The sequence below is a fragment of the Anguilla anguilla genome, chromosome 4 (genome assembly GCF_013347855.1).
Source record: "Anguilla anguilla isolate fAngAng1 chromosome 4, fAngAng1.pri, whole genome shotgun sequence".
Lineage (NCBI taxonomy): Eukaryota > Metazoa > Chordata > Actinopteri > Anguilliformes > Anguillidae > Anguilla > Anguilla anguilla.
In genome coordinates, this window is record NC_049204.1 from 23,340,579 (window position 1) to 23,363,680 (window position 23,102).

The 23,102-nt window shown below is 41.0% G+C and overlaps 1 protein-coding gene across 5 annotated transcripts in view; it reads left to right on the plus strand.

Moving 5' to 3' along the window:
* Window positions 1–23,102, plus strand: part of kcnn1b (potassium intermediate/small conductance calcium-activated channel, subfamily N, member 1b) — a 69,772-nt gene that overhangs the window by 29,491 nt on the left and 17,179 nt on the right. For 3 of the 5 annotated variants that reach the window (XM_035415534.1, XM_035415536.1, XM_035415538.1), the window contains 4 exons: window positions 10,540–10,989; window positions 14,912–15,007; window positions 15,820–16,238; window positions 17,818–17,826. In XM_035415534.1, coding sequence (XP_035271425.1) covers window positions 10,540–10,989; window positions 14,912–15,007; window positions 15,820–16,238; window positions 17,818–17,826 — 974 coding nt within the window. The remainder of the gene's footprint in view (window positions 1–10,539; window positions 10,990–14,911; window positions 15,008–15,819; window positions 16,239–17,817; window positions 17,827–23,102) is intronic. The other 2 variants (XM_035415535.1, XM_035415537.1) reach the window with 1 other exon arrangement.

Genomic DNA, 23,102 nt, shown 5'->3' on the forward strand with positions numbered 1-23,102 from the left:
TGAATACCTGCCATAGGAGGTACTTGTAGCCTGATGGCTGCTGTTTGAAACCTGCAGCAAACTTATCCCTGTTACAGTGGTGCCAGCGACTTAAATAATGAAACTGAAACGTATCTGTTGGCAGAGGATGCTGCGGGGATTTAGATTGGGAAAACATAGCGGAATTAAGAATCTGAGTGAGCATGTGAACTTTGTTACTGAAGGGTGTGCCATGACTCATGACCTCGGGCTTGAATAAAAGTTTGATTAGTTCAGCTGGCTGGGGAACCTGGATCTTTAATCCAGGCAGCTAATCCTATATATTGTTGTAGCTTGTGGATTGTTAGTGGTCATTATGAAATCATGAGGCTACTAGTTCATAGCCTACTGTGGGGTATTCATTGGTGGTGTATTGAAGTTGGATGACAATTCGAGAAATATGTGAAACTTCATTTTTTTTGTGTGGACTTTGCCTCTGTAGTTGATCATTCGGTTGCATTTTTTATTGTTTGGATAATCACAATATGTTTTATGGCTTTGTGTTATTCTCAGTATATTTAAGTACAATCATTATAACATCAAATGTTGGTATGTACAATATGTATTTTAATGATGATTTAAATAATAATAATAACAACGATAATAGTAGTAGTAGTCGTCATTGTACTCGTAGTAGTAGCAATAGTAGAACGTATATCAGCATTTATTTAGATATTTAATAGCATTAGATTACTGTAGAGCCATTTTTATTTGAAAGTAAATGTTAAATTTGTTCCATTATGTTCATAGCTGAGTTGAATACTCAAATCCATTACGTTATTGTGGTTTACTGTAGGTATTTCAGGGTCAGTCATAGATACAAGCAAGACAAGCAACAACAAACAAGCGACCCATGTACACAAGCACCCAGGTACAGGCTAAAGGAGTAAGTTGTTAAAAAGCCAAAACAGAGTGTTCACTGGTGTTCAGGTGCAGGGTATTTCATTCCAACGCTGAGAGCTGAAATTGAGAATGAGTTGGTCGTTGCCTGAGGACAGTGGAAGAAACGGACAGAAAGATCTAAGCTATAACAGTAAAGGGACACTGGGGACATGTGCATGTGTAACTGGCCAGAGCACTATCGAGATGGGTAGGGTTTTATTTTGTAGGGCAGCCCCCACCTCAATACGCAATAGTAAGGCCTTTGGGCTGGAGGTGACTGAGTTCAGTCCTCCATCACAATGGCTGTGCAACTCGGCTGGTGTACAGTAACATAAAAATGAAGCCATGGCTGAATGCAAGTGTTCCGGAACAAGTGTGTGCATACCTGCACCCAACTGAAAGGACAGAGAATTCTGCAGGGATGAAACGGCCTTACAACTGAGTTTAAATGTTCCAAACTGGGCACTCAAGAATTTAAAAAAATAATGAAATTAGAGCGTGGAGGGCGTGGGTGCAGAGAATGATGAAAAGACAAATCTGGCATGAGCGTTATGGATGATTCAGGGGTGTTGAATTGCCGTGACATGCAGGTCAGTGGAGATCGGGTTTCAGTATTCCGAACGGGAAGACAGCAGAGTCTGGGCTATCAAACAAGAAGATGAGGTGTTAAGGAACAGGTGGAATCATACTTTTGGATGTGAGACAGAAAGAACTGCAAGGCTGGAGTAAATGACACACTGTTCCAGGAGATGATGAGAGAAATGTCAAGTATAACTCCCAGGTTTTTTTTTTTTTTTTTTGGTCTGGAAGGGGATTTTTTGTGGTATAAAAATGTTAAGGTCCTAAAGAGAATGGATTTAGCCAGGAAATACAGCATTTCATACATGATGAAATATAGTTTGGGATGGTAGGTATCCACCCAGTGAGACATTTCATCTGTGCTTCAGGAGGATAAAAAAGTCAATTAATAATATGCATATCAGTAGTATTATACCTTATGTGTGGCCCGAGGCATTTGCTGCAGATGTATTAAGCCATGGTCTGAACCTTTAAAATAAATCTTTAAAAAAGAGGGAGGGAAGCAGAGCTCATAACACCCCAGGAGACATAGCAGCAAAAGCCAGCCTGGAGAGGACCCAACTCTGGGATCTACTTTGACAAACCTAGCAGTGAGCATGGACAGATAGACCTTGTGATCCCCTATCCCAAAACCTACAGAGAGCCAATAGGATTACTACAGAGGAAAATTAAGGCTATTTGTGTAAAGGGTAGGCAATTAACCCATTAGAGAGCCATCTCTCATTCACCAGGTCAGGTGCCAAGTCTAGTTGTGAAATCCAAAATATAGTTTAGCAATGTTATAGAAGAGAACTTCTGATGAACAGCCAGCATTTGAAAGGTAGATGAAAGAGGGCAGGTGGTAGAAAAAGAATATAAGAAGTCAATAGTTTTTATCCTTAAAGATGAAAGATGTTTTTGTCATCACCTTTCCTCCCATATTTACCTGTTGACTTTATTGCATTTCATTCATCGCTCAGCCTTGTGTCTGTCAGTCAAGAGAAACAACCACTGTTAGTCCAGTCCACATAATATAATATAATACAATATAATATAATATAATATAATATAATATAATATAATATAATGTAATGTAATGTAATGTAATGTAATGTAATGTAATATAATATAATATAATATAATATAACTGTTTTATTTTTTTCACCTTGGATATCACCATTTTTGGTAAAATAATTCATTATCTGCTACCTTCGCTGCCCTTTCTGCCACAGTCTTTGATTAGCTCAAATGAGGAAATGTGAATTTCTATTGGGAGATGGCAATGATAACATTGAAGTAGCTCCTATTTTAGAGAGAGGCTACCAGCACCATCATTTTTGCAGTGTTTTCCTTAACAAGTAGGAAACCAATTTTGATTGAAGTTATATGTAAAGATGTAGCTTTGCTCTTAAAGAGATAGTTGCCTTAAAAGTGAATGAGTAGATCATGAGCATGGAATATAAGACCATAATCCTCAGGAACTGTTATCATTCTTGTATTCTCTTTGAATATGAAAGATGGTTATTAAACAAACTGTCTTCTTCCTTACCATAAAATTATCATTGGTTTAACAAATAAGTGATTTGATCTCCAAGATTCTCAAAGACCAGGGTGCATTATGCATGTGCACCATAATATTAAAATCTTTAGACTTTGGTAAGGATTATCATGAAAGAATGCTAAGTTCTGACATACAACTTCCACTCTTGGATCCACAAATAAACCATACTAGCAGTATTACAGATATTACATTACTTGCACTAACAGGGATCCAAGAACAGTTGGTGTTGCTATAACAAATATATCATTAAAATGATAAATATATCAGAGATTTACCTTACTGTAAATGTTCTTCTCTTTTACAATGCCCCATCCCTGAAATATAGTGCTGATCAAACACAAAGAGCTCTATTTTCCGGCTGGTACATGACATGTTGTGAGCCATCTCACTGCTGAAGTGATATTTTTGTCATGGATTTTGATGCGGCTGAATTGTTTGGTAATTTTGTGACTCACCATGGGCCAAAATGTGAGGAGATGTTTATCAGTCTAAACTGGACAGCACATTGCAATTTTAGTGCAGCTCATTGCAATTTTCATGTCAGTCTAGTCTACGACTGGCACCCTTACCACCCTCCTCCTCAGACCAGGTCTACAGCACAAATCACAGCCCAGTATATGGAGAACTGATTCCCATGCAATATGTGCAAGATCGTAGTCTATCGCCAAAAGCCAATCCTTTTTTCGTGGAATGTATGCTGTCCAATTTCACTTTGATACAAATCATAGAAGCAGGAAATTATCATAATAAATGTAATACGTAATAAATGTAAATATCAACATAAAATAAATAAAAAAAACATTAGTGTTAAACAAGTAATAATCATTACAAAGACCATGAAAATTGTCAGCGTGCAGCTGTTAAAGGCAATGAAAAGAGGTCATTTTTTGGCTATGAATGAATTTAGCTTCAATACACCTGCCAATAATATATTCTGCATAATCCAGCACATTTTCCAATTGCGCCGTGCACTGTGCGCTGTTCTTTGCTCACCTCTGGTCACGAAAATACCGACATTCAATAGCCACGCCCAGTGTGCCCAAGCATAGCGCCATTGATTGTACCCCTGCCCTGTGACATTGATTCCAGAAAATAGAGCCCTCAGTGATGTTGTTAATTTCCTTTTTTCAAACATTCCTTAAAACTCATTAGTCAATTGCAAATATCTCATTTGTTACATAGGTTCTTCTCCTCGATTGGACTACCTTTTTTCAAAAAAGGTAATCCCCATTAGGCCAGACTTGGTAGCCATTTTGCGACAGGGCACCATTCATTGTTGCCTGCAGCTGTATTCAATGTTCTGATTGTTACACTTGCTGATAATTTACACGTGCTGAGATATAGGCTTAGGAAAGCCTGAATATTTGGCTGTAGGTTCATAATTTCAGATTAGGCTATTTTTCACTCAGAAATGCAGCTTGCACGCTTGTTTGTTGATCTACTGGTACTGAATGGGTAGAATATCTTATTTTTAGCAGTGTTTTTAGGGGAAGAAAGGAGAGCAGACTTGATTATTTTAACCAATTATATTTATGTGTGTGTGTGTGTGTGTGTGAGTGTGTGTATAAAACAACAATGACCAATATGTAGTACATGAAACCACTCTTAGCTGTGTTACTGTTTATGCAGTGCAGTATATATATAGCCTGTTGGAGTGATAATTTGAGGTGAAGCCAAGGGCTGACTAACCATCCTGTATTGCTGCATCCCTTGGGGTGTGAGATGCATGTTTCCCTGTTACAGGCAGAAACAATGTGAAAGGCAGTTGCAGGAGTATCAGCAGCCTTATGTAGCCTTACTGTCTGTGTTTGGGCGGCTATTGTATGGGTGGAATAACAGTAGTTTTATCTTTGTTTATTGTGTCCATTTCCCTTGAATTTTTCACATCACTCTCTTTCAGAGTTTAACTGCAGTATGCCTCCTTCATTTTGCTTGCATTGCATTTCACTCTGTCATTGTTTTCTGTCATTTTAAAAAATGGAAACAATTTACATGGAGCGTGTCTGAAAACTGCAGTAATTATGTGAACACATAGCTTTAGGATAGCATAGTGACTACTACCCATTTTTAAGAGTATAGATCAAATACCTCTTTTTTAATTTGGAAAATCCCAGTTATTGCGAAAATAGAAAATTGTGATATGCACAGTATACATCTGAAATGATTAGTGTTTGTATCAAACACCATATCTTAATATCTCAAACAAAACATTGGCAAAGATATTACATTTTCAGAACGTACTGTGTATTTGTTGATTTGTTGGTGAACTATAATCTAATAGAGACTACTACAAACTAGACAAGAGTTGTATAACGTTTCTTACACTGCTCCAGTTTCTGGTGAAATGTCTTTAGGTTAAAATACAAAGTGCTGCTCACTGTTTATTGCTTACCACACAGTCAATATACAGTGCAGTCTGTATTTTAACAGTGACACAATTTTGTTGTTTTTGCTCTGTACTACAGCATAATTAATTTAAAGTGAAACAATGGATATGAGGTTCAACAATGCTTGACGTGCAGACCGTCAGCTTCAATTTGTGGGTATTTACATCCATATTGGAGGTGCAACCCTTTTTATACATTTTGGGGGACCAAAAGTAATTGGACAATTGGCTGCTCAGCTGTTTCTTAGCCAGCTGTGTGTTGTTTTGTCATTAGTTCATGCACAAGAAAGCCAACAAAAGTTCTACAGTTCATCCTAGGTGTGGAATTTGCATTTGAAATCCATTGCTGATGTCTCTTAACATAAGGACAAAATAAGTGTCAATGCCAGATAATCAGGTCATTAAGGGGTGGACAAATCAGAATAAATCAATCAGAGGCATAGCCAATCATTAAGTGTGTCAAAATCAGCTGTTTGGTACATTGCAATAGCAAGCAACCTGGTAGCCCATGAAAGACCACTGTAATGGAGGACCAAAGAATACTTTGAATTGTGAAGAAAAAACCCTTTTCAACTGTTGAACAGATGAAGAACACTTTCCAGGATGTAGGCATAGATGTCAAAGCATCCATATTGGGCCATTTTAATATGTAACCCCCCCCCCCCCTCCTCATTTTAAGGGAGCAAAAGTAATAGTTCATATAATTTAAGATAAAGTATCATATTTAGGACTTCCTGAAGTCTGTGACCCTTAAACATCACCTGATGCTGGGTATCTTTCTTGGTGATGCTCTGCTAGGCCTGTACTGCAGTTCTTGTTTTGGATGTAAATACTCTGAACTTAAAGCTGACAATCTGCACTTCAAACTCATATTTATTTTTTCATTTAAAATGTAATGTGCTAGAGATCCAAAACACCAAAAAATGTGCTACAGTCTAAATATGGACTTTACTGTATACAATCTAATACGTTATTGCGTAAACATCTGAAAATCACAGACGTAATGTGTCCAGGGTACAAAAATAGCAGGGTAAAGCATAAAACAAAATGGTTAGTCATTTTATTGATTTCCTTATCTATTGATGACTTGCCAGTTTGTCACCAAAAATTTTCTGTCTTATCATAATATAGGTTCAAAACGCAACACACCCACAGGGTTGCAAGTTCTGTCAATTTATAGTTATTTAACAATTAAAGCCACTGATGTGTGAGGACTGACTAACTTTTTTTGTACTATATGTATAGTATAGTCTATAGTATCTTTAATATCTGTGAACACAACCATGGCTCAAAGGTCTGGTTTTTGTTGTCCATATTGTTATCCTTTAGTTATAGTAAATGGACTGGTAAATTGACTGCATTTATATAGCGCTTTTATCCAAAGCACTTTACAATTGATGCCTCTCCATTCACCCATTCACATACACACTCACACACCAACAGTGAAGGGCTACCATGCAAGGTACCAGTCAGCTCGTTGGGAGCAATTAGGGGTTAGGTGTCTTGCTCAGGGACACTTCGACATGCCCAGGGTGGGGGATCGAACCGGCAACCCTCCGACTGCCAGACAACTGCTCTTACCTCCTGAGCTTACCTCCCTAGTTATCGTCAAAGTTATCTTTGTTATCCTATACAGTATACTTATCCTTCTGTCATTTGTTCAGTTGTTGGGTACTAATCATTACGATAACTGGATTTTAAAAATCAATATTATATGAATTTTATGATTGTCAGTGTTATTACACTTGGCCAGATATGTCTCCTGATTATGCTCTACTATTTATATTGTTGTATTGGTGAAGTGGCACTAATGCTTGCAAACATTTAATGTCTCCAGCCAGAAACGCTTGCTAGCTAGCATGCTTTGCCAGCACTAAAATGTGATTAAACTCCACCACTTTATGAGATTGAATCTACTACATGATTCCTGACTCAAATTGAGAAAATAAAGAACATAAGGAACACTTAAATTTACTTGTGAGTAAACGTGAAGGCCAATTTTAATTGATTCCATGCCCCTTCAGACAACTGAGATAGGTGAATCTGGTAAGCCTGTTGTATCATAAAACAGAAGGAATGTTGTCATGGATGCTGGGGGACCACACTGCATTAAGTCTTATTACTCAGTTCTGGTGAGCAGGACCTCACTGTTGTCATAACTGCTGCAAATGAAAGTCTCAAAGATGTTTTGCTGCATTGTCCCCAAGACATAAAGTGCTAGATACCTGGTGAAATACATTATTGATGAGACACATTTCAGCATCCAATTTATGTAACATTATGTACCTAGCAAACATTATTAATATGTCATGCAGCAATACATGGACATTGACACCAGCCATCTAGAGTTAAAATACATTTGCTTGCTAGCTTGCTAATTAAAGGTGCAGTATGTAAGTTTGGAGCAATGAGTGAGAGTGCTAGATTTTGAAAAAATCATTTCACCCCATCCCACCCCCTCCCCCCAAAGCCCCGCCCACCAGATGCTCCTGATCCTCCTGAGTACTGGAAAGAGGACAAGAGCGTTGAAAACTAAATTAGGCACAAGAGTTCATTATGCCTCATTCATAGGTCGAAAATAAGAACATATAACGTCATAATCTGGAATGTAAACAATGAACAAAGAATATAGTTTTTATTTTGTAAGAGACCCAGGCGAAGTTATGGGTGATACATTGGCCAAATAACATTACTCTACGCATCGGGAACAGGAGTGTGCAATGTTTTTTTTCTTCACTTTAGCAGCATAGGTAGCTATAAACATAGCTAGCTTGCTACAGATAAGCTACAAGATAACACCTAACATACAGCATAGCTATGATATCTAAACAGTGTCCTAAATGCGTTAGCTAACTAGCTAACATTTTCTAGGTACTTCAGCTACACAGTTCGGGACGATAACAAATACCCACAGAAATACAACAAGCAAAATAATTACCTGTCTAGAATTTGACTGTGTGCCATCCCATGTTGAGATGAACAGATTTCCTTCGGAAAAACATTTAATCAGGGCATATCATTTACTGTGGCATATTTGTATTATGAGTTCTCATGATATATGTAATGTAAGAAGTATGCTTCATGTCTGACCACTACGTAAACGTACTGCCATTGCTTTGCAGAACCTTAATAAGGTGTTAATTGTGTGCTCTATTGGGTAGAAGAGTTAGTCATGCCTTACCCAAGGAGCAACTGCCCCTCCCATTCACTGTAGAGTCATGCATGGGGTTGTCAAATGCTAAAAGCTGTCGGAGCAAACTCAGAGAGACATGGTAATGTTCTGTATTAGGGATGCTATTTTCATAAGCAAGTGTCACCCACTTTTTCCATGCCAGTCTAAGAAGATTTCACAAGCTATTCTGAGAAATAAATATATGCTGAGGCTTATTGGGAGACAGAAGCAGCTAAATCTATCAGGATATTACCTCTCCCAGCTCTCATGTCCCAAACAGTCTCATTACAACCTCTAGTGGCTTTGTTGTTCTGGGGCTGACTAAACTGAAAAAGAGAAACATTATATAATGCAAGGCTAGAAGAACATGCATTCATGTAGCATGTGCGTTGCAGATTCATGAGTGATAAATGATAAGCACAGCTGCTTCAGCAAGTGAGGAAATGAATGCCTTCCTCAGATTCAGCTTTTGTTAATGCCTGTATAGGCTTCAGGCTGATCCGTACACAACAGCACACACACACACACACGCTCATCCACCCACAGACGCACACACACATGCTCATCCACCCACAGACGCACACACACATGTACACATGCACAAACACACACCTTCCCTCATGCAGATACATAGCTGCACACTTAATTTCTTTCTTTGGTAAGATGAAGGGAAGGATGTACATCCACTCTATGTGGTAATGCGAACGCACAAAATAATACATTATCCAGCTCCAAGATAAGTTGGCCATGCACAGAGATCATATTTTAAGGACATTGTGTTATGTGCATTATGAATTTTTAAGATACAGTATTTATTATGTAATTTAATACATTTTCTTAAATAAAGGCTGTAATCACATCTAGAATATATTTAGGGTTGCCAGTATTGGTTTTTGATTGACAGCTGTTTTTCAGCATGTTGTATATAATCAAGTAAAACTGAATCAGTTGAAACCAGGGAGGAAAAATAATTTTCATGAACAATATATATTTAACTCATGCAAAAAATAACTACAAACCATCAGTCATGTAACCTTACAAGACCATATTGTCATTTTGATCATGCTTTCATTCCTGTCACTGATATACCTTCGTGTACAGAGCTCAACTACAGGAATCTACATAATATGTACTTAAATTATAGCCTTCCCTTAAACAAGTTTGGATTTCTTGACTAACTTTGATTCAAAGAAGAGATTTAAATGACAACTTTCTCTTTAATTTGCCAGGAAGAAAAGACATCGTCTCCTCCAGTACAGTGTTCTGGTCACTGTACTGTTGCGTTGGGTTTTTAAATTTGGTCCAGAGGGAGGACTCCCCCACCAACACCTCTGCCAATAGGAGCTCTCCTATCCACGTTTTATCTGAGCCCAACCTAACCTGCTTAGTTTCAACTATTAATCAAGGGCAGGGTACAGGGTAGCATGGCTGCTGGAATTAAGTGTTAAGTGCACATTATGGTAAAGGAGTTTGTGAAGACTGAGACTTCATTATCTCCTCTATCCTTTCACACAATCTTTGTACATTTCATTAATGATGTATCCCGTATTATAAATGTGACATGCACATTTTGGTTGACTTAGGATGTATTATTCATCCTGTTGCTTCTGGGTGCTGTGTATTCCCCAGGACTCCTGTTGATGCACCTGTTTCTGCGTTGCCTGGTAATATGTCTTCAAGGAATTATGACCTGTTGTTTTAGCATACATCGGTGCAAATTCCAAATAATTTCACACACAAGTTGAACGTGGCATGCGGATGGAATATATTCCTTTGTCCGTTGGAGTTGAATAAAACAGTAAAATGACCTTCAAGTTCCAAGTAAAACCGAATTTTGGTAAGCATACTGTCTCTGCACTTATTGTACGGTATATGTAGCAGCACACATCCGTAAACTGCAGGACAGTATCATAATAAACTGCAGCCCAAAATAACTGTAATCTTTTTTTTCCTGGTTCGTAGGTAAATGCTGAGCCCAAGAAGCTAAGCCATGCTGGATCCAAGCCCTCCCTCTCAGAGAGCAGTTACCCATTCCCTGAGATAGCCATGAACAGCTGCAAGTACAATGGGGGTGTGGTGAGACCCCTGGGCAGCCTGGGTGCGTCGCGGCGCAACCTTGCAGAGCTCGACTCAGAGACGCAGCCCCTCCAGACCCTGCACAGCTCCGGCCTGGAGGTGGTGGTCTCCAAGGGCAACGGCGAGGACCCCAGCAAGGCGTCCAGCGAAAGCCTGACCAGGGAGGGGAGCAACGCGCCGCAGAAGAAGAACAAGGACATCGGCTACAAGTTGGGCCATCGGAGGGCGCTCTTTGAGAAGCGGAAGCGATTAAGCGACTACGCCTTGATCTTTGGGATGTTCGGCATCGTTGTCATGGTGACCGAGACAGAGCTCTCCTGGGGGGTTTACACTAAGGTAAGAAATAAGTGCTGTTGATGGGACAGGTACTTCAGTGGAATGTTCATACTGCTGTAAGCTTGAAAATGGCTGAGACAGATAATAAGGCTTTGTGAATTTGCATGAATATTTTTTTATTCATACTACACTATTTTATTTAAATTACACGCAACAAAAAAGGTAAAAATGTCATTCTTAATAGATCACATCTGATTAGTTGTATTCTGCAGATTCTGAAAACACATTGCAAGAACATACCTAAAAAGATCCATTCTGTTTCAGAATATATTCACTTAAACCATTTTAGGCAGTCACGTTTGATTCTTTGCTGTAGTTATTCTATAGGGGACACTGATGGACCGATATATATATATATATATATATATATATATATATATACATATATTTGAACAATGTTCTGAACATGAAAATTCATCTCACTGGTGATGGAAATGATCCAGTTTTATTCTCCTAAATCAAAGTAAATTGTTATTGATTAACAATTGTCAGGTGCTATAAGATGGCAGAGGTTCATATGGGATTCCACCAGCAAGGTGACTAGAGGAGAAATGCACTAATTCTTAAGGCATGGTTGGATGTCTTTCCTGACTGTGGAAATGGGTCACATTTGTAAATAATAAAACTGGGGACTCACCAAATCAAACCTGTTATTGCAGTGTGGAGTCCCCAGCTATTTAATCCAATCTTAAAGGCAAGGAATTTTAATAAAACAAAGCAGTGATGATTCTCCTCCATCTTTAATCAAAAGAATATTTGCCTCATTTGAGTTTTTTGTGCTTTCAATGGGGCTCAGAAACTAGACATTCTTATAAGCGGATTCTGTGACAGCCATTTCGAATGCTCCCAGATGGATTCATTGCTTTGCTTGTCATCATTTTACAGAATAAGAAACTTTTTTCTCAACGTGTGTGAGCAAAGTATGATATTGGGATGGGAAAATATCAAAATTGTTGTGAACATAGCCAGAAGGACATATATTTATACTACATATATTTTGTGTTACACAACATCTTGGAAAGTGCATTATTTTTTAATCTCATGTATCACGATGCAGTGCCCCAGAACAAAAGCATTTTCCATAGTCATCACAGTTGTTTAAAGTTAAGACCTTTGCACACCTTATTATTGCAATGACAACAAAAATAGTAATAGTAATAATACCAATAATTGTAATCACCGGTTTTTACTAAATATTTCTCAGCCCCACTGTGAGCATCCAGCACGTGTACTGTAAATAGGCGGGCCTGGATTTGGGTTGTGAGGAATGTCCTCAGCAGGAGCCGGTTCCAGAGGCGACGTTGCGTATCTCCAGCTTCGTCCTGAGCTCCTTCGCAGGAGGGTTAATTTCCTTTCCTCGGCACAATAACGTTTCCCACCCCAGCGAGTATGGAGCGCATGCTGCTCGGCTGGCCTGGCTTCCTGCAGCTGGAGCTCTGCGGAGGCAATTACAGCCTCGTCTGGGACGTGTCAGCGTCGTGCCATCCAGCCTGCGCGCCACGCTCGCGTCCCCCCTCCCCCTTCCTGCTCGGTTACTCCGCTGCCATCGCACTGCTAGGCCGGAGGCGAGTTCCGCCAAAAATTTCCACCCGGAGCAACGGCATTGCGAAGAGCTCATGTCGCGCGTCACACAATTAGATATAATTCTTATAAATATTCATGTATATGTATGACCTTTTATTCAGTCATCATATAAATATGTATAAGTGTAAAAAAGGTTATTTAAAGGGCAATTTAGATAAATGTATATGTGCCATTAAGCTTAGTTTTTCTCACGGCGATTTTAAAGACAATTCAAGCCTGTCCTAATTTTAGACTGCAGAAGTCTATGCTTGCAAGCGGGGGTGGTGTACAGTGTCCTGCACTGGCCACACCAGCGAGGGACATTTTACCTATCAGGTTCTCAGTGTTGATGAACTTGTTAACTTCCTGTAAATAATTGAGTAAGGAAATAATTAAGAGCAAAGCCTCACCCCGCTCTTGCCCTTTACTTATAGGCTACCGGTAAAAGACAGTGATGGATTGCTTTACGCAAAGCCAGAGGAGAAGCAGACACTGATCATATTCACTTTATGGTATCACTATTCTATGCCATGTTTATAATGTACCATAACTGCTTTGCAACTGCTGCTAAGCCCTTCTGCATATAGTATATCGATCAATACAGGAAGGCTGTTGTAAGTAAGTCTGAAAATAAATAATACTAATTTATGGGGCTGTCAGATAATAAAAATGGATGATGATGTATTCCTGATTTTGTTCACAGCAGAGGAACAGTAACAATGAGCCAGAAATTAAGCCGGGCGCATTGGTCAAACGATGCAAATGAGCGTTGCGAGTGTTGCACATGCCCGTCACAACGAGCACGCGCACAATTTTTGCAGCAGGAGAGGCTGCCCCCCTCCTCCTGCTGCCTCCGCATACAGACCAGCCGCTCATTACTGTCTGGAGCACCTGTTTCGAAAGCCCCGGTGATCCATGGCCCATGCACCGCACCACACCGCACCGCTCGGCGTCTCCAATTTATCACGGGCGCAAACAGCGGCTCCCAGTAATGGAAATGAGAGGAGTTGAGACGGGTCCTGGGAGGGAGGCATTCGGAAGATGAATGTGGGTTTTTAAGGCATTAACAGGCTATGTCTTTTACAGGCTTTTCCCTCCCACTGCGCGAAGGCGTTTCTGCTCCTGCCTCTCCGTTCCATCCATTTTCCGGCTGCGGCCGGGACTCCGTTCCTCCCGCTCTTGCCGTTTGCCTCTCTGCCCAGCTCTCTCCAAATGTGCCCATCGAGCCCGCTGACCATCGAGTGGCCTCACAAATAACGAGCATACAGTAGCATCCAGTTCTGAGCCCTGTTTCAACCCACACGGTGACGTGAGGAGTGATACGCAGATAGCCACATCGTGTAGGACACTGATGTCATAACCGAAACGACTGAGTTTGCATTGCTTTTTTAGCCAGTGCCATCTCAGACACCTGGGCACCACTGTGTGTTCACTGAAGCGGCTCTGTGTTTTACTCAAGGGCAATGCAGCAGTCTGCCTCAGCTACAAGGCCCCCAGCCAATGGAGGGCTCCGAGCGCCACAGCTATGCATAGGGCACAGCAATCTATGCCGTCCTTGCGGTTCACCAACCGGCACGCATTTTTCATCATTAGTATGAATCTCTGAGAAGGCCATTAAGTCCCCTCACGTAGCGCGGAGCCTCGTCTGAGATAAATTGACACGTTGCGAGGGGTGAGCGCGCGTTGTCCATGGGAGAAGAGCGGCGATGACAGGCTGCCTTCCAACAGCTGCTGCTCCCTCGCTCGACAGCGGTGCCGCGGTGATTTTCTCTCCCGGCTCGGCGGCTCCCCCCTGTTATTCATCCCAATTACATGTGTTTTCCCAGAGTAACCGGGTCCGCGGCGCTACAGTCAGACTTTGCTTTGACTGCTTTGTGTTGTTCCGTTTGTGCCCCTGAAGGAGCTCAGAGCTGTTCTCTCTCTGCCAGATTCTCACTGATTCACTAATGCCCCCCCCCTCCCCTTCCCCCCTCCCCCCTCCCCTCGCCAAAGTGATCCTCACTGTTTAAGCACCATTTAGAGTGTAGAGTTGGCACAGTGTTGTTCTAGTGCATAATGAAGAACATGGGTTAACAGGACACCTGGTTTGACTGAGGTGTATAGTTACAAGCGAACAAGAGGGCATTGTGGGAGTAGGAGAAAAAGAACCCAGAAATATCCACTGCCTGTATGACTTTTAAGGTCACTCAAGCTGAATTTCTTCTCACAGTTTGTGTATGTAACCTCTTTTCATAAACTTCACAATTCAAAAAATTGATTGAAATTAACATTATAGAATGAATATAATAGTATTATGGCTGCTATCGCTCTTAATGTATAACTGTTAACCCCCCTTCTCTCTTTTGTTCTCGTGTTGCAGGAATCTTCATATTCATTTGCACTGAAATGCCTTATCAGCCTTTCCACTGTTATATTGCTTGGTCTCATTATAATGTACCATGCCCGGGAAATCCAGGTGAGTAGCTGCGTGGGAAGAGGAGTGTGGTTGTGTATGAGCATGTTGATTACCACCTCTGCACTTGTGTGGTGTGTGTGAGTGTGTGTGTATGTGCACGCGCATGTGTGCGTGTATGGTGTGTTTGATTGTGTGTAGAAAAACAAGTCTAACATCAAGCCAAGAATCAGCACAAACATTTATGAGCCATCAATTATGAAACCTGCGTCAGTTTAGAGTATGACCTCAATGTTCTTTCACAGCTTTAGCTACCTATAATGACAAAGAAGTGAGCACATCATTGATGATTTCTAAATGGGGAGAACAGTGAAAGTGTGATTTATGATCACATTAAACATAGAACTGTTAACTAATCAGCATGGATATCGGGTGGAGATCTTTCATGTGCAGTATTAGTCATGTGTAATTATATTAAAATTATCTTTTGAATTTTAAACTAATTAGTTAGGGTGCATTTAATAAAGATTAGATGTTAGATTTCTTCATTTCATTGCCTTTTGTGAGACTTTAACCGTAGCTATACCATGTTTCAAGGCTATGCATGATGAGTGTGTGATTTCAGACCTTTCATTTCACTGGTTCTGAAAATGGACATTAAAATGTAATTCCTGTCCACATAGACATAAACAAGTATGATACAACATTGTCTTGTGTATGTTGGAGGAGCATACACAACTACTGCATTCGTAAGAGTAATCACATTTTCATCATTCAATCATTAAAATTAGCAAATAAGGATCAAATAGTCCTTTTCTTTCTTCTCCATCTCTTCTTCTTCCATACTGACGTGGGTTGCCTTTACCTGTCTACAGCTGTTCATGGTGGACAATGGGGCAGACGACTGGAGGATAGCCATGACATACGAAAGGATCTTCTTCATTGTGCTGGAGCTCTTGGTGTGCGCCATCCACCCCATCCCCGGCCAGTACGTGTTCACCTGGACAGCCCGGCTGGCCTTCACCTACACACCCTCGGTGGCCGACGCCGACGTGGACATCATCCTCTCCATCCCCATGTTCCTTCGCCTCTACCTGATCGGCCGCGTCATGCTCCTGCACAGCAAGCTCTTCACCGACGCCTCGTCGCGAAGCATCGGCGCCCTCAACAAGATCAACTTCAACACCCGCTTCGTCATGAAGACCCTCATGACCATCTGTCCCGGCACCGTGCTGCTGGTTTTCAGCATCTCCTCGTGGATCATCGCTGCGTGGACAGTGCGCGTCTGTGAGAGGTACGACTGGACCCCCCCACCCCCGTCCCAGGCTCACTCCACCACCCTTTACACACCCACCCCCACCAAACCATGAGGAGCACACTTTTGAAATCAAAGAATCCGGTTCCGGGTGGATCTGCAGGCTCTTACGTGTGTCCACGCCCATTTTGTAAGATGTTTAAACACCCTTTATGTAATTCACGGATGTGCAATTGTTTGTTTGTGGAATGGTTTATTTGGTTGATTGCTGAGCTTGCCCCGGGATCTCCTTTTGGTGAACTGAGTGCTGTATCTCAGGGGGCCAGAATAGGATTTTTTTCCTGAAAGTTTGTAAATAAGGAAGCAGGAAAAGCAGAAAGGGTATGAGTTGCAGCACACAGCTCTGAGAAGTGAACGTGCCTCCCTGTGGAGTCTTGCCCTGCCGTGGTTACGTTAGACTGCTCCGCTTTACTTTGTGCTTTCCTAGTCCTAGTTTCTCTTTTATCTTTTTTCTTAACTGTTTGAATCCCACTTTTATGAGAGCAGGAAGCATTCTCTATCCTGAGTCTTTAATATAAAGTGCCTGCTGGTTGGGCTTACCTGTGGTGGTAGATGTTATGTCTTATATGTGTTAGAAGGAGTCAGCACTGGACGATGGAAATCCTGAGCTGTCAGTTGATCAGTTCCCGCCCCCCCCCCCCCCCCCCCCCGCGGCCTTGCTTTCACTTTGCACACAGCTAAGGCTTTTTGGGCTACCCTCCCCCATCCCCCCCCCCCCCCCCAGCGCTAACCCACTGTTAACTGCCTACCCCTCCCCCCCCTTGCCCCTTCCACCTCCTACATGCCAGAGAGTGACTGTAGGTCTGAGATGGGACTTTGACGTTTGACTCCACAGTATGAACAGCAGCAGGGAAAGCAATAAATCACATTTAGAACCAAGACTCTATCAAACCATCCACATTAAATACATACATTTGTTTACTGGTATGGATTACAGTCTTTGATTGGTCATCGCTGTAGCTGTTGTTCTTTGAGCTTAGAAGTTAGTCGTCTTGCTGCTGTACTTTCTGAAAGAAAATAAATCCACAAAGCTTTCTCCACAATATTAGCCATTAATATCAACAGTAAAAATACTTTGCTTGTGCAAACCATGTTCCATCTACTGTGTGGAGCAAATATTATAACCAAAGGGTATGACAAGGGAATAAGTTGAAAGAACAACAGCTTCCGGGTGGAGCTTTGGTTTGTGTTGGCACAGTCATTGATCTTCTTCTTAATCCTAATAAAAGAAACCACCGGTGACACAGTGCTCTGCATATGATGTCAGTGGCAGCATACTACATATGTCATTGGTCACACAGTGCACTGTACATAGTGCCAGGGTGGAGTAGTTAGTGGGAAGGTGGAACAAGGGTTGATTGTCATGTAGAGGAGTGGTATATTAAATAGAGAAGTTGGACAAGGGGATGGTCTGTCCATCCTGTGCTACTCACCACAGTCCAGTCAGCCGCAGTGCATGCTGGGAGGCTGCTCACCTCTTGGTGCATCTGGTGAATAAACTGTGTGTGTCTATAACTCACTGTTGTGCTTTCTATTTCCCCACTATGCTGCTCCATAGGGATACCATGTGAGTCCTTGTTCTCTAGCCGTGGAAAAGCAATCATTGTGCACCGAGCTGGCGCCACTGCTGCTCTGCGTGGGGCAGGGGGGGGCAAAGGGGAGCGGGTGGTGGAGGTTACTTTCTCAACCAAAACCGGTCAGGAAGGACACAAAAAAAATAATAAATCCATGAAACTAGGCTTCTTCCCCCAAAGCAGTGCATATATGGCACTATCCTGACTAAAAATGAGACAGGGCTGATTTTTATTCTTTTGTCAGGTGGAACCCAGGGAACACCCCAGATTTGAGAAGCACTTTGAAACATGTGTCTCTTTATCATCTGTTTTTTGGTGGAGGAGGGGAGGAGGGAGTTTGTGCTAAAATGGAGCAACTCCTTCAGATAACCTTCACAGACCACCCTTAGGACAAGTCTATTTTTTGTTATTATTCCTCATGAATTAATTAGAGATTAATGCGGTGCTCACTCTTTCATGATCCCCTTCAAATATTTGCCAAAGTAACAAAAGCTAATTGGGCTTTGCAGCTGTGCTATAGTTACCGTTTCTGGGCGGCCTCAACACTGAACTGAAATGCTTCATTGTTAAAATAGGTTTTAAATGATTTAGGACATACACATATAAATTCATAAGCATGAAAAGAAAAAACTATGTCAAGCCAATATTAATATACAGTATGTATATATATATATACATATATACATACATGTATGTATACATAATGTTCTACTACATTTTCTTCATCCACTCACATTGATTAGAATATTCATTCATTTATGTCATTTATGACATTAAAAGGCATACTTTAATAATATGAGACATCATATTTTAAACAAGATGAAATGTTCAAATGGTCTTTTCATGTAGATTTCATGCATAAACAGAGTGATCAAGAAATTAAGTGTCCATTCTAGCACAGTCTCCTCTGGAATTGGACAGCTGAGGTGCTGGGGAGAACCAACTGGGTGAGCTCTCTTGTTTCTCCGGTTTGGAGTTTTGTCAAATGGGTTGTGCTCTCACCCCTGGTAAACAATGAAACAGCATGGGGGTCTTCATGTTTACCTTTTCTCTCACATCTCTGCAAAGAGGCGCCGGTTTTCCAAAGTGCTCTCAACTTTTGGGGTTTTTTTGCGTACACACCTCACCTTTCGTGGTTCTACCGCACGCTCCCAGGCAAGCGGACGGTGTGAGATCGGACAAGGAGTCTCTCTGGGACCCTATTCGGCAAGCGGGTGGGAAATAAAAGGCACGGTGGGGGGTCGGCAGGGGCCTGACGCTAGGCAGCCGCAGTCAGGGAACTGAAAAGTGAGAGTGAAACAGCAACACAGGTCACACAGTTTCCGTTTGCCCATCTTTATTTTGATGATATCTTTTTTTCCCCCCCCAACCTCATGATTCATGCTGACTCCCTACTCTCCTCCTCTAACAAATATGGCATGGCGCTGCACCTTCCTTTACCTTACCTGGGCTTCCTTACCTTTCTTTACCCCATGTAGACCAGGCTTCAGATATACCTGCATGTCACAGTCCCCATAGGACAGCCTGAGGTTTCAGCTGCACAGTGCGTGGATTGAAACCACTAAGGACTCGTGAAACCTGAGACGACAACATGACACCATTATTTTTTTTTGCCTTCTTGCGAAAAGCTTTTGCCAGGCACAAAGCTATGAGCTTCTCGGATGGGTTCAGGACTTGCTCTTGGGAGAGATTAATAGGATTGAATTGCAGACGATCAGCAAGCCTCCTCATCTATCAAAACCGCATGTAACTGCCTGTGGCTTTTGTGCTTTTTCAGACGGCTGACACGTTCTCTTCCATCAGTATCTCATAATATCAATGTGCAAATCATTTCAGATGATTAGTCCTCCCGATGTGTTGTTTTGTACTCTTATGGTTACCATTGCTTGTGTCGGGAGTGCAATCTCACTAAGGGGAGGTCTGACACTAAATTGTACGCCTTGTCCTGCAAAACAGCTCTGGGAATACACCCCCCCCCCTTCCCCCTAGTGCACTGTCAGCACACTAGCTGTCCCGCTGGGAGGGAGCCCTTCGTGCTGCTTGTGGATCAAGAAGCAGCAGTTATTTTCCCCCTTAAATTACAGTCCGACAGGCAAGTAAAAACATTGTTCCGTAGCACTCAAGTTAATGAGTCTTCAAAAAAAATAAGAAACCGTGGAGGCTGATGTTTGCTAACGGTGTAGATGTCACCAAATGAATATAGCTATGTATAACAGGTATGAAATTATTTATGTACAGATTCAAATACATATATACTGGATGTATCTACCATATACCTATATACACATGACACGGAGCAAAGGTTTCCCATTGCTTTTTTTGTACATCTACCTTACAGTTCTGTGGATAGGTCTTGTAAGCCTTAGTTATATGATAAGCCCTGACACTTAAATGAGGTGTCGTAGATACTAATTTATTTACCTGACACAGTGAAAGGTCAAGAACTGCTGAACGTCCAGGTTCAGTCGTTCTCTTCCCGTCCCAATGTTGAGAAACCTTAAGGACCAATGCAAAAAATGTTGGGAGGTAATATGAAGAGTAATGTTAGGAATTAATTCAGCCTCCTCTTGAAGGTAATGGAAGACTTGTCAAGACGACAGATTCTTTTTAAAGGCACATCCATGGCAATGTCCACTGTAGGTTAAGCATGTGAGGGATCCCTTTCAGCAGGGAAGGACATTTTGTCTGCACCAGGCATAATCCATTGATTTTTCTGTTTCACATTATGTGTGATCTGCAGCTGTTCAATCCAACCGATTGTTTCTGTTCTTGTGAATATTTTAGTTCTCCTAATCCGGGGCAAGGGTTTCTCAGGGGTTTCTCCAAAAGGAGACCCTGAGAACATAGAGGAAGAGGGATGAAGAGGTAAAGGAAGATAGAAAGATGGGCTCATATCCGTAACGCAGCACGGGGTAGTAAATTGATACGGACAGCATTGAAATGTTAGAATCAGAATGCCGTTTTAAAGCTTTTAAAGGTAATGAAATGGGATCATAAATCTTCCCTTCCTTACCTCAGTGCACTCGAGGTCCAACTTCCATTCTGCATTTTGTTTTGGAGTTGGCCTCAGAGCTTTAAGCTTTCCTTATTTTGGAAAATTGAACAGTTACGCAACAGATTCTGAGTAAAGAATCTGAAGAATTAAAAATTTAATTATCCTGGCATAAATAGCATTGTTATTATGTATATTACTATCATTAGTCCTATTCATTATACATTGTAGTATTTATATCTGGCACTTATCTCTGTGTTTGCTACTTTATTCATAGGCTAGTCTGAAGTAAAAAGTTATTAACTTGTGGGTATTGTCTTGTGCGAGCCCCAAATCTATGCAGCCACACTTTCACATGCACTCATGAGATAGATGGAGGCTTGGTGTTTCAAAATTATTGGTTGTGTCTGTGTTTTGTTTCCTTTGAGGGGCAATTTGGATGTGTTTGTGATCACCATTGATCAAAACTGAAATTGGACAGGAGAAGCTGATTAGAGAAGCACTCTATTTTTTTAAACCAATTTTATCAATTTTGTCCAAATACCACCATTCAATATTATTCTAAACTATAAAAGTAAATTTTTAATGTCAGATTTTTCCTTTTCCTCATCTTGTTGCTCTATGTCTGTTGATGTCCTTCTACAAATGGTCTCTGTGTTGTTATTCTCCTTTAAATTATCAATAACAGTAAAGCCTTTTCTCTAGGCACAGTGTTTTTGGAAAAGCCTGCAACACAAATAATCCAATATGGCCTCTAGAGGTTCCATTTATGTGTATTTCCGATTAATTTGTCTTATAACTATAAATACGACTTCTGAATTTCACATGCATACATTATAGATTTTGCAAGCAATGGTAAATTAAGATTTATTTCAGTACAGTATGGTGCAGGGATTTCAGTTTTTGTGTGTGAGGGCAACTTGCATTCTAACATGGAGTTTTGAAGTTTAGCTTTTTATTCCAGAGCAGTATTTAACAGATGTATTATTGGTCACCATGACTATGCACCTGCTCAAATAATTTACGCCTAAAATTCCTTCAATTGCTTATCATGTCATTTCACAATTCCAGTTCAATTGGCTTATTTGCATGTGACATTTGAACACTTAATAATGCTGAATTTAGCATTATTAGCATTACTACTTGACATCATTTGAGTTGAATTGCCTGAAGTTGCTTTCAAGAAAAATCAACTTGGAATTTATTGCAAGGCCCAGGCTTGCTTTATTGTCTGTGAATATATGTGCCATCCACTGTCTTTAAAGCTGTGTTGTAATAATTAAAGTTGAACGTGGAATCATGATTACGTGGCCGAGCTACTTAGGTCTTGATGTTTAATTGTATATTTATGATTTCTTGTCTTCAACAAATCCATGACAGTGTGTTGTGTCAGTGTTAAAACAGTACCTATGCTCTGTCAGTCACTCTTACACTTTTATGGGGGAGTCAGAGTTGAAAGTGCAAAGTGCAGTGGTCTGCTTGGGGGAATGGGCTGGGTTTGGAGCCTTAGTAAGGAGTAGAATCCTGGGTGTGATTCTTCCAGTTTTGTGTTAGTTTTCAGCTTTTTTTCACAGCATAAATCCCAAGCATTTTTGTCATTGGGTTATACATTCCTTTGAGCATTAAAACTACATATGACTGGTGCAGCCACACCCTGCTTATCAGGCAAATGAGGTTACACCCACCGCCTATTTCTAGCACACTACCTCAAAGGTGTGTACATACATATTGTTTCTTCATAATGGAGAACAACAGGTGATCTTATCGGTTAAGTATCCTGAGAGGAGAGGCATATCCCAGCAACACACTGAGGAGGCTTAATAATTGGGTCAACTGAGATTTGTCTTATCGTCCTTGGGCTCTCAGATAGAGTTGTTGAAGACAGGCACGCAGTAACAATAATCACCTTATTGCATTTCTGTGAAGACAGAGAGACAGACAGACAGACACAAGCCTAGTGATGTCAGGGCACTTTCCAAAGCTGTCTAAAATCTCAATAAACAAATACTGGGAAGTATGCAGAGAATTGGAGAGTCTCGTTTACAAATCCCCTAGTCTTGTTGTAAGTTGAAGGTGGTGCCAGCTCTGTTCCATTTCATGCCAGTGCACAGTCACAGTATATTGAGAGCTTTTAAGTGGAAGCATTAAGTGGAAAGGTCCGTTATTCACCGTAGGACAGTAGGATTTAAGGTTTCTACACATTAGGGGTTAAGTGCTCAGATGTAACTTCAACACACAAAATCACACTGTGATTCATGCATTCATTAGCTGATCACT